Source organism: Heteronotia binoei, chromosome 10 (genome assembly GCF_032191835.1).
Source record: "Heteronotia binoei isolate CCM8104 ecotype False Entrance Well chromosome 10, APGP_CSIRO_Hbin_v1, whole genome shotgun sequence".
Lineage (NCBI taxonomy): Eukaryota > Metazoa > Chordata > Lepidosauria > Squamata > Gekkonidae > Heteronotia > Heteronotia binoei.
In genome coordinates this window covers 100,062,489-100,075,122 of record NC_083232.1, presented here as the reverse complement: position 1 = coordinate 100,075,122, position 12,634 = coordinate 100,062,489, and the positions used below count along the sequence as shown (strand labels likewise).

At 45.5% G+C, this 12,634-nt stretch overlaps 1 protein-coding gene across 7 annotated transcripts in view; it reads left to right on the top strand.

Annotated features, from left to right (window-relative positions):
- The window catches only part of FHOD3 (formin homology 2 domain containing 3), a 407,856-nt gene that overhangs the window by 182,008 nt on the left and 213,214 nt on the right, over positions 1-12,634 (top strand). For all 7 annotated transcript variants that reach the window (XM_060247836.1, XM_060247834.1, XM_060247833.1 and 4 more), the window contains exon 4: positions 7,244-7,311. In XM_060247836.1, coding sequence (XP_060103819.1) covers positions 7,244-7,311 — 68 coding nt within the window. The remainder of the gene's footprint in view (positions 1-7,243; positions 7,312-12,634) is intronic.

The following is a 12,634-nucleotide window of genomic DNA, read 5'->3' as shown; positions in this document are numbered from 1 at the left end:
ATTTAATTAATTTATATCCAGCCCTTCCTGTGAGCAGGCTGAGGGCGGGCTCCATCATATATGTACAACAATGTGAATCGGAGCATGGCAGCTCAGTTGAGAGTCTCTGGGTAAAAATAAAAGGAGTAAGAAATAACAGTGATGTTATTGTGGGGGTCTGCTATAGACCACCAAGCCAGGCAGAGGACATGAATGAGATACTTCTACAACAGATTGCAAGAGAAGGGATACAGTGATCATGGGAGATTTCAATTCAATTCCCGGACATCTGTTGGAACCCCAACTCTGCTAAAAATGAAAAGTCAAATAGATTCCTGACTTGTCTTGCTGACAACTTCCTTTTCCAGAAAGTGAAGAAGGAAACAAAGGGATCTGCTATCTTGGATTTGATTCTCACCAACAAGGAAGAATTGATTGAAGTAGTGGAAATAGTGGGCACCCTGGGCAGTAATGACCATGGGATTTTGGAATTTACAGTCTGAGGAAAGGGAAAAGCTATATGTAGCCAGACTTATAGGTTGGACTTCAGAAAGGCAGACTTCAATAAACTTAGAACTATGCTGAGTAAAATCCCATGGTCAGAAATACTTAGGAAGAAGAGGGTTCAAGAGGAGTGGGAGTTTCTTAAAAGTGAAAGCACAATCACAGATGATTCCTATGAGAAGAAAAAATGGAAGAAGCCGAAAGAAGCTGAGTTGACGCCATAAACAGCTCTCTAAAGAGAAATAAAAAGACTCCTTTAGGAATTGGAAGGAGGGCCTTATAACCAAGGATGAATTTAAACAAATCACCAGTGCTTGAAGAGAAAAAGTTAGGAAAGCTAAAGCTCAGTATGATCTTAGGCTGACCAAAGAGGCTAAAAACAACAAAAAAGGGTTCTTTTCTTATGTTCCGAGTAAGAAAAAGAGCAAGGACATGGTGGGCCCATTGCGAGGGCAAGAAAGTGAAATTGTAACAGGCAATGAAGAGAGGGCAGAACTGCTCATTTCCTACTTTTCCTCAGTCTTCTGAGGGGAACAGTGCTCAACATGGCAAAAACAACATATAAGGAGGGTATGAAGTTCCAACCTAGGATCAGCAGAGGGGTAGTACATAAACACGTAGGGCGTTTTCGCACTCACCTTCAGCTGGCGCGACCCCCCTCTTCACCACGCAGGATCTGCGCGGATTTCGCACTAAATGCCGCGGAGCAGCCTTTTGCGCCGGAAACTGCCTGCGCAAAAGCCGCTCAAACGTAAAACCGCCAAAAAGCAGTTTCGGTTTGCGCGGCTTTTGCGACGGGAGTTTCCGGCTCTTCCGGCTGCTCCGCGGCATTTAGTGCGAAATCCGCGCAGATCCTGCGCGGTCAAGAGGGGGGTCGCGCCTGCTGAACATGAGTGCGAAAACGCCCCTAGTTTCTTTAAATGAAACTTAGTCCTCGGGGCCATGTGTTCTAAAAGAGCTTGCGGATGTAATTTCTGAGCCTCTGGCTATTATTTTTGAGAATTCTTGGAGAACAGGAGAGGTGCTGGAAGATTGGAGGCAGGCGGATGTTGTCCCCATCTTCAAGAAGGGGGAAAAGGAGGATCTGGGTAATTACTGACCTGTCAGCTTGACGTCTATACCTGGAAAAGTTTTAGAACAAATCATCAAACAGGCAGCCCTGGAACATGTAGAAAGGATGGGTGTGATTGCTAAGAGCCAGCATGGGTTTCTCAAGGACAAGTCATGTCAGACTAATCTGATCTCTTTTTTGAGAGAGTGACTACCTTGCTGGATCAGGGGAATGCTGTAGACGTCGTTTATCATGATTTCAGTAAGGCTTTTGATAAGGTTCCACATACTATCCTTGTTGACAAGTTGGTAAAATATGTTTTGGATCCTGTTACCATTAGGTGGATCTGTAGCTGGTTGACAGATCGCACCCAAAGAGTGCTTGTGAATGGTTCCTCATCTTCTTGGAGAGGAGTGACCAAATGGAGTGCCTCAAGGATCTGTCCTGGGACCTTCTTTGTTCGACATCTTTATGAATGATATGGATGAAGGAATAGAGGGGATGCTTATTAAATTTGCCAATGATACTAAAGTGGGAGGGGTAGCAAATACAGTAGAAGACAGAAACAGGATACAGGAGGACCTTGACAGGCTGGAAAACTGGGCTAAAACACACAAAATGAATTTTAACAGGAATAAATGTAAAGTTCTGCATTTAGGTAGGAAAAATCCAGTGCATGGTTATCGGATGGGGGAGACTTGCCTTGGCAGTTGTATGTGCAAAAAGGATCTAAGGTCTTAGTGGTTGCTGAACATGAGTCAACAGCATGATGTGGTAGCTAAAAAGGCAAATGCAATTCTGGGCTGTATCAACAGAAGTATAGTGTCCAGATCTCGTGAAGTGATGGTATCGCTTTACTCTGCTCTCTAAGTCCAGGGTTGCTTTGCAGAGTCAGGCAATGGCAGACCACCTCTGAATGTCTCTTGCCTTGGAAGCCCCACAGGGTCACCATAAGCCAGCTGCAACTCATAGGCACTTCCCACTAGCGCCACACAATCTGGAGTCAACTCTTTTTACCCTGGTGATATAATGTTGCTCACAGAGTTCTTGAAAAAAAAATGCATAAGAAACACACAGTTTTCAGAATGAAAGGCCACAGAGCAGTGTCATGGAGGTCATCTGGGCTGGAGCAAGTGGAGCAAAATCGCTTCCCATTAACGTGTAGCCAGATGTTAGCTTGGCTTTGCCAATAACATATGAGGAGCTGATTCCACATAAATTATTGCCTCCCAGGGACTATTTGAGCTGATGCGATCAAGGGTCACAGGGGAGGGGGCGAAAGTAGTTTATGTGGAGAGGGTCAGGCCATGCACTTGAGGCTCCGCTAGAATGCAGTTAATATTTCCTTTTTGTTAAAGGCAGGGGGAGAACATGTTGCAAAATACGTGTTAACCTCCTGAATACCAAAAACTTATTGCAATGAAAAATCAAAGAACTTTATAGGAAATTCTGTGGTGATAATTGCATCTGTATGGGAGATAAGGTTGCAAATAATGCTCTGGGGTTTTGAACTGAAGATTTAAAAAAAACCCTAGGTTTTTTTTTTTTATTTGGATTTCAGAATACCTTTTGAAAGTATACAGATACAGATTGTGTCCTGTTTAGTTATGCTACGATGGTGTCTGCCTGTGTCCTTAAGGTCTGGGATCTGCATGGTCAGAACTTGGATTGCTCTCTCTGGAAGCAAATTGAGAATCTGTTGGGTCTGGGATATATTTATTTTAAATAAATTTTACCCTGTGGATCCTTGTGGATCAAGCAAGAATCGGTTGTTAAGCCGTAAATCACCCATATAGATGATGAGCCCAGGGTTTGTAAATGTAGGGAAATTTTACACACACACACACACACACACACAACCATTCCAGGGCTCTTAGAAACCTGTGCAAATAACCCCTTATTTGGTGACATGCTGGATGTAACTGTGTCAGTAACACGTGTGAAAATGAAGGGAATTTACTTCTAACCAAGACCAGATGGTGATATCTTTCCAAGGAAGACTTTTGTTCTCATTTTCTACATGAAGACAGTAAAGCAGACTGTGAAATATAAAATCCATAGGCTTTCCTGACAAAATTCTAATGTCACCAGCCAAGAAATGTAATGTACTTGTACATGCCAATGAATTAATTCTTGGACTGGGATAATGACAATATACATCTTAGACCCAGAGTCTTTGCAGTGTTTTGTGTTGGGAATTTGTCAACTGCACAAGGAAGAAGCTGTTGTGCAAACTGCAACGGGGAGGGGGGAGGGGGAGAGAGAGAGAGAGAGAGAGATTCCTGCTCAGAGCCAAGGACAGAAAATTGGTTGGGAAGTTTGCAAACAATGGCTATGGTGTCTCTTTCACATTGGCGGAGGCTTTTGGGTTTACAACACAGGTCCGTTGTGTGTTTGCCTTTCACAGAAAAGCCAAAATGTATTTCCTTTCAAAAACCCATCTCTTATTTTAATGTCGATCAGACAGATCCATGGAGGTTGCTAGCCATGGTCACCGAGGAGAACCATGATATTCAGGGGCAGTCAGCCTCTGAATCCCAGTACCAGGAGGCAACATCAGGGGAAAGTCTTAGCCTCTCCATCCTGTTGTTGGCCCTCCAGAGGAACTGGCTGGTCACTGTGTGAGATGAGATGCTGGACTAGATGGACCCTCCCTGGTCTGATCCAGCAGGGCTCTTCTGATGCTCTTCTCAGGGGAAGGCCTCGCTGCCCTGTTGCTGGCCCTCCAGAGGAACTGGCTGGCCGCTGTGAGACAAGATACTGGACTAGATGGACCCTCCCTGGTCTGATCCAGCAGGGCTCTTCTGATGTTCTTCTCAGGGGAAGGCCTCGGCCTCTCTGCCATATTGCTGGCCCTCCAGAGGAACTGGTTGGCCACTGTGTGAGACGAGATGCTGGACTAGATGGACCCTCCCTCGTCTGAACCAGCAGGGCTCTTCTGATGCTCTTCTCAGGGGAAGGCCTCGGCCTCACTGCCTTGTTGCTGGCCCTCCAGAGGAACTGGCTGGCTGCTGTGTGAGACAGGAGGCTGGGCTAGATGGACCCTCCCTGGTCTGACCCAGCAGGGCTCTTCTGATGTTCTTCTCAGGGGAAGGCCTCGGCCTCTCTGCCATGTTGCTGGCCCTCCAGAGGAACTGGTTGGCCACTGTGTGAGATGAGATGCTGGACTAGATGGACCCTCCCTCGTCTGAACCAGCAGGGCTCTTCTGATGCTCTTCTCAGGGGAAGGCCTCGGCCTTGTTGGCCCTCCAGAAGAACTGGCTGGCCGCTGTGAGACAAGATACTGGACTAGATGGACCCTCCCTGGTCTGATCCAGCAGGGCTCTTCTGATGTTCTTCTCAGGGGAAGGCCTTGACCTCTCTTCCATGTTGCTGGCCCTCCAGAGGAACTGGCTGGTCACTGTGTGAGACGAGATGCTGGACTAGATGGACCCTCACTGGTCTGACCCAGCAGGGCTCTTCTGATGTTCTTCTCAGGGGAAGGCCTCGGCCTCTCTGCCCTGTTGTTGGCCCTCCAGAGGAACTGGCTGGCCGCTGTGTGAGATAGGAGGCTGGACTTGATGGACCCTCCCTCGTCTGAACCAGCAGGGCTCCTCCTATGTTCTTACGAGGCTTTAATCAAACCAGAAGGCCTCCAGATCAAACCCCACTAAACTAAATGCATTTCAAAGGGCCTTATGCTGAATTACATTTTTAAAAAAATTCTCATCTTTGAACACCTTTTGCCATTTTTGCTGGGATTGATCCTGCTGGAATTGTATTCCTTAGTAATTCTCTTAGTAGTGAGTGTTCCAGTGGATAGCTATGACACTTATAGGGATAGTGCATATACAAAGTGAATGTATGGAAGATCCAAAAGGGGCAAAAAAGGTGTGATGTCACATTCTGTACTGTGATGTGACTGCAGTCTGTAATTGTCACAACTAATCAACAGGAGCTATAATTACAGATTAAACTGTCTGCCATGGTGTTCCAGGGCTCAGCATTGCAGAATGGTTTAGCCTGTTGCAGGCCACCTAGAAAACCCAAAATCTTCTTCCCATTGTGGTTCCAAATAAAAGGAACTTAAACATGGTGTTCCCTTCCAGGTTGTGCTCAGTGCTAGCAAACTCTTTGGCATCAAATGGGATACAACTGTGGTTCTCTTGCTAAAAAGAACTATGGGGAACTAAGGTTGCCAGCCTCCAGGTTGGGCCTGGAGATCTCTTGGAACTGCAACTAATGTCCTAAATACATAAACCATTCCCCCTGGGGGAAGAAAAGCTGCTTTATAGGGTAGAGGCTTTGGCATTATATCACACTGCGGTCCCTCCCCTCCCCAGGCTGCACTCCCAAATCTCAAGCAATTTCCCATCCAGGAGTTGTCAAGGTATCAGCTTTCATTTGCATGCCCACTTCCTCAGGTACATTCAAATGGAAGATAACAGTTCAAACCGAGGCGGATCAGCAAATCAGCATGCAACATGATGAAGAAGTTTTAAGATATGCAAAGACAAAACAGGAATCTCAGACTAAGTTTATACAGTCAACATTTGTTTGGATTTAATTAAGGGGGTGGGATAGTGAAGCAATAAATATGTCAAAATAGGAGATAAATCCTTCCTAATTGTGGGAAGTTAAGAGCTTGAGACTCTGTTGTTATGCTCCATGTGTCTCCTCTCAAGCATGGAGGTAACTAACAGTATTTTTCCCCCTTTGGGATGGGATGCAATGTCAGAGAAATGCACTCCAATTTTCATTGCATTACAATCACTAAAGCATTATACTGCTCTAAAGAAGAAGTACACTAAATACCGAGGCTGTGTAGCCCTTCTTAGTGGGAATACATACATAAGGAGGACTGAATGAGTTAAGCGTATGTAGTGAGATGAGAAACCAATATCCCTGTTAAGTCTGGGGGTGGGGGTGGGGTGTTCTGAGTGTTCTAATGACTTGCAGTTCAGCAGTTTCCCTTTCTGGTCTGATCCTGAAGTTCCTTTGCAATCAAAGGAACTTTGAGGTCACCCGCTGAATGTACTCCTGGAGGAGGTACGGGCCCTGCGATGTCTAGACCAATTCCACGGGGCCTGCAAGACCCACCTCTTTAAAATAGCCTTCACTTGATACCGAGCCAAGAAAGTCCTGCTGGATATGCTTTATGTTTTGGTCACTGGATTTTATGGAAGATCTTAACTATAGCACCATAATGTTAATCTTAATGTAAGTTTTAATGATTTTAAGGATGATTTTATAATTGAAATTGTAATTATTGTATACGGTTTTATTGTACATTGTGTTTACGTGTTGTGAGCCGCCCTGAGCCTGCTCTGCGGGGAGGGCGGGATATAAATAAAAAGTATTATTATTATTATTATTATTATTATTATTATTATTATTATTATTATTATTATTATTATTATTATTATTATTATTATGTCAGGGAGGCTTGAAGTGTCATACAGATTTCTCAGTCTTTAATTCCTGATGTCAGATTTGTGTTCATTTATCCTTTGGTTTATCTTGTTTGCCCTGAGTAGAGAATTTAAGGACCCTGTTGGCTCAAACTTCGTTCTACTGCTTTAGAGCAGCGCGACTGCCCACCTGGAACAGACCATGTCATGCTAAAGTGATGGTTGGTGACTTGGATCCAAAGAGCTGTTAAATAGGTCAAGGGTTTTTTTAAAATTATTATGAGGTTTTTATTTTACTTTATTCTGTCTTTTCTTTCAGAAAAGCTCTACAACTCCCATGGGCGGGAGCTGAGACGGGCCCTCTTCTCCTTGAAACAAATATTTCAAGTAAGTGAGTGCTCTTAAGAGGTTTGTTTCAGTTTGTCTTGGATGTGCCGCCTCCGGTTTGATCGAAACATCTGATGTGTTGTTTTGTTAAAGGTTCTGATCCACCACGTACTTGTTTCCTTCAGATATTCTCATCTGTCCCGCCCTTAGAAGAATTTATCCAAAGTGCTTAACAGTACAATCCTAAAGAGACTTACTCCTATCTAAGCCCATTAAAATGAATAGGCTTAGACTGGTGTAATTCTCTTCAGGATTGCACTGTAAAGCAGTTTGAAGAGAATATTGAGACAGAAAAATGGAACCTTAGTCAAGAAAGCTTTCTGTGATGCCTAAACATGAGAGAAAAGCTTTTTGGTGTTGATGCCATCTTGTTATCATTCATTGAATCTCAAAGGCAATGTCAGTAAGATGTAGAAACAACAGTGATGTCCTTGAAGAGCATGGGGGGCGGTTTCCATGTGTGTCGTGTAGCCAGGACCATCTGGCATCCAGCAGTTGAAGCTCTTTAGTGTTACCCAGGGTGCGCCAGGAGGAGGACTGTTGGCTTCCCATGTTGTGCCATGTTGGTCCCCTGCATCTCCAAAGACAAGATGCTCTTCTTCATAAAAAACAGAGAGATCCTTGAAAACAGAGAGTTGCCCATCCACTAAGACATAGCTGATGTAGGCATATCCTGACTAAAGTCCTGACACCCAGCAATAAGATCTGCACAAGCACTGCCATCATAAAATTTTGAATGCAGTCAGTTCCACCTGATATCCATAACCTGATAACCATCAGCGAGAGACCCACAAGACAGATTTGACAGCTGCATTTGACTTGTCGCATAACGTATGAAAGACAGCCAATAGAATATGAACAGGCTTTGGCAGATGTGCAGGCCTGTTGTTTAAATGCAGCAAAATGCCAGGAGTCGAATGCAATTGCAGTGCAGCCTACCAAACTGTATCCAATCTGTTTTTTAGCCTCCAGCTCACACATTTTGGTGTAGTGGTGAAGTGGGCGGACTCTTATCTGGGAGAACTGGGTTTGATTCCCCACTCCTCCACTTGCACCTGCTAGCATGGCCTTGGGTCAGCCATAGCTCTCTCGCAAGAGTTGTCCTTGAAAGGGCAGCTTCTGTCAGAGCTCTCTCAGCCCCATCTATCTCACAGGGTGTCTGTTGGGGGGGAGAGGTAAAGAAGATTGTGACTGCTCTGAGATTCAGAGTATAGGGCAGGATATAAACCCAACAGCTTCATCTTCTTAGCTCAGGAAAAATGGCCCCAGAGCAAACTAACATGCAGTAGCTCACAGCTTTCATGGCAGTACCTCACAAAGTAGAATCTTTGCTCACAAGACTCCACAACTTACAGGAAGCATTAAATGTGAGCATCATGCTTTCCAGGGAGATGTGATGGAGCTGTCTGAATTCCCCCCAACTGCAATTGAGTGAATTGAAAATTTAGACATTAGTATTTAGGGGGATTGCTCAACCTCTCTGTATACCTGGTGCATTAACTCGGTTACGTATAGAATCAGAGAATCGAGTTAGAAGGGACCTCCAGGGTCCTCTAGTCCAACCCCCTGCACAATGCAGGAAATTCACAAGTACTTCTCCACATACACACTACAGTGATACCTTCTGCACTCCCAAAAGATGGCAAAAATAAAATTAAAAAATCCCTCCAGAATCCCTGGCCAAAGTGGCCTGGAGAAAAATTGCTGATTGGCCCCAAAGTGGCAATCAGCATTTCCCTGTGTGTGTAAGAAAGGGCCATGAGAACTAAGCACTGATGCGACCCTTCTTGCCCTCCTTCTCATGATCAGCCTAATTCCGCAGAATCAGCGTTGCTGTCAGATGGCCATCTAGCTTCTGCTTCAAAAACTTCAAAGGAAGAGAGCCCACTTCCTCCCGAGGAAGCCTGTTCCACTGAGAAACTGCTGTAATTTTCAGGAAATTCTTCCTGATGTTTGGTTGAAAACTCTTCTGACTTAATTCCGACCCAGTGGTTCTGGTCCGGCCTTCTGGGTGGAAAATTTAGACATTAGTATTTAGGGGGATTGTTCAATCTTCCTGTATACCTGTTGTATTAACTTGATTAAGTATAGAATCCTAGAATTATAATTTATATCATTATATGCTTCCTGTGCGTAATTCTGCCATATGAGGAATAAGCAGGGATCTAGATTCACCTGGGGCCCATTTGTGGTGTCGCGAGGAGAGGTAAGAGCAAGAGCAGCCTTTTCCTGGAGGGGGGGGGGTTGGCCAGGACCAAGTGCAGGAAGCAGGGCCCCGCCCCCAGCCTGATGCTGGCCCTATTGGCTGTCTCTGGGGAGCAGTCAGAGGGCAGGAATGGTCAGCAGCTACTGGGGGCACAGTGCTGTTGCCGTCTGCACTCTTTGGCTGTTGGATGGCTTGTCCCCTTAAGGGATCTTGACTTGAGTGGCGGCTTATGTGTCTTGCCTTGATTTACACACGATGTGACTTACACTGATTGACACATATGCCGTGCCGTGTGTGCCCCTGACCGAGATGGCCCAGGCTAGCCTGATCACGTCAGATGTCAGAAGCCAAGCTGAGTCAGCCCTGGTCGGCACTTGCATGGCTGGTGATGACCACTACAGGAATCCAGGGCTGCTGCTCAGAGGAAAGCAACGGCAATCTGTTTGTGTTTGTCTCTCCCCTTGAAAATGCAACGGAGTTGTCATGAGTTGGCTGTAACCCTACTGGGCTCTCCACCACAACAGTGTCATGTGTACAAGGCAGAGAGGTAACAATTCCAGAAATCTTGAAGCTTTTTTTTTTTTGAGAGAGAGAGAGAGAGATGAAACTTTAAGTTTAGGAAAAAATGTATGTAGGGCTTACTTTCTTGTCTTACCACACTCATCGATAATTGTCCTCTGTGCATCTTGATTTTGACATGTATAATGTCATGTATCCCTCTATACTTGGTACAGATGTGAAATTTCCAGAATTCTTGAACCCATTTTTTCAGAGATAATAACTAGGAAAAGTTGAAACATATGCAGTGCTAACTTTCATGTCAGACTTAAACTTATTTTGCTGCTCTAACAACATTAAATGTGTCCTCTTTAAAATATACTAATTGGCATATTTATGGCCAAAGGAGAAATAGTAGCATAGATGTAATTGTTAAGCAACCCAGAAGGTATGGGCCCCTCTCCAGGTAGAAGCTTATGCATGTGGGAAGAGGGGAAATTGTGTTCACGTCTTATCTTCTGTAAATTGTATTAAAGATAATGGTATCCAATACCTGTTTAGTTCTGTGTGTACAACTCCAATCCCAAAGAGAGGCCTGCAGTATTACTATTATCAGTTTTAAATGAAAAAAAGCTCTGTATCAGTTAAAATAACAGATTTGTTGTGTGTACACTGGCTGTTGCATTCTTTACAGCAGGGGTCCCCAACCACCGGTCTATGGACCGGTACCAGTCTGTGGCCTGCTAGCAACCGGGTCACGGAGCAAGGCCACACCACCTCTTTCATCCGCCTGGGTTCCGGGCTGGCAGAAGGGGCAGTGCTGCTGTGACCTTTGTCTATCCCTTATTTATAGGTTCCCACTGATCAGGGGGGGGGGGGGGGTTAAATGGGAGGGGGAGGCAGATTGGCCTTCTGCCACCTGGCCACCTAGGAGGGAGGTGGCAGAAACAGCCCCAGTCTCTCCCCCCCATTTAAAGATCCCCATGGGGAGCAGGGATGGAGTACAGGTGAGGGGGCAGCCTGGGGAGGCAAAAAACCCAGTGCTACAGCCCACCCCCACCCCGGCCCATGAAAAAATCGCCTTCCACGAAACCAGTCCCTGGTGCCAAAAAAGTTGGAGACCACTGCTTTACAGTCTGAATGCATGGAGTAGGTGTGAGCGGTGGCAAAAGCAGCAGAGATAGAGTGGGGCATGGAGATGAAACATGTCCCTGGAAAGAATAAGCAGTAGAGATTTCTTTTATATACAGTTGAAATATTTATTAATATTTATTGATAATCATGGTTTTATCTGTTTTTATCTGTTTAAATGCTGATCCCTTTATATGTTTAAATATTGTAATTTTGTTGGATCTATCACTGGAAGCCGCCCTGAGCCACTTGTGGGAAGGGCGGGATATAAATCCCAAATAAATAAATAAATAAATAAATAAAATAAAATAAAATAAAATAAAATAAAATAAAATAAAATAAAATAAAAAGCCCCCCATCCCTCCAATGAAAAAATGCAGTGGTGCATGCAGTATCTCTTTGCAATGAGATTTTCTGCCATCAAGAATTAGATCCACTTGCACTTTGGGATTACTTCAGATTTGCAACCCAGCAACCTGAATGCAGCCCTGCAGACACTTCTGCTAATCTGGAAAACCACCCAGTTGTTGCAAGCCATACCAGAAGGCTCACGGACTGCCTTTGCTAAGGGCCACCAGTTGTGACTGGATTCAGCTTGGTGACTCACAAGTTGCTCAGTCCTGGTGTGGTGAATGACCAGAGGGTAAAAGAACTATTTTCGTTCCGTAGTTATTACGGTTGTTTGTTCATATTTTCTTTACTAGAAACAATTTCCCCTATAATATAATTCTCTAGGTATACTGACCATGAATCACCTACTCTCCCATTGGCTGAGCCACTGACTCTCCCCATTGGCTGAGGAGGCAGAAGACAAGCTGCATTGAGGTTGCTTCTGCTGCATTGACAGCAGCTTCCACCTCAGCTACAGATGAGCAAGCAAAGGGCCTGGGGGGGGGAGGACCCTACACCCACCAGCAGACCACTGCCCTGAGTGAGGAGGAAAGGCCCAAAGGAGGCAAGGAGAGAAGTAGAACCTCACCTGCGTGCCCAAAGTTGCCTCCAAACTGTGTCTCCTCAAAGCCTAGAAATGGGTGGGGATGAGAACATGGCAAGGGTTGGGGGGCGGAGGGGAAGAGAGCAAGGGTGGGGGGAGCAGGGACAGGGGGTGGAGTGTAAAGAGCTTCATGGGGGCATCAGCATCTGGGAGTGACCGCAGGGGGAATGTACATGCAGCTCCTGCCCTTCAGCTACCCTCTTGGCCCAGCTAACTTGGACCCCGTCTGACTTGATATGTGCCCACTGAGTGGGGGGAGCCTCATAGTCATGTGCTTCCTTTCCTCCCCGCTCCCCCCCCCCCACCAGCAGCCAGCTCTTCCTCCATGACTGTGGCTCCAATGGATACCCAGTGCTGCCCCAGCATCTGTTTAGAAGAAGACTGCAGATTTATACCCCGCCCTTCTCTCTGAATCAGAGACTCGGAGTGGCTTACAATCTCCTATATCTTCTTCCCCCACAACAGATACCCTGTGAGGTGGGTGGGGCTGAGAG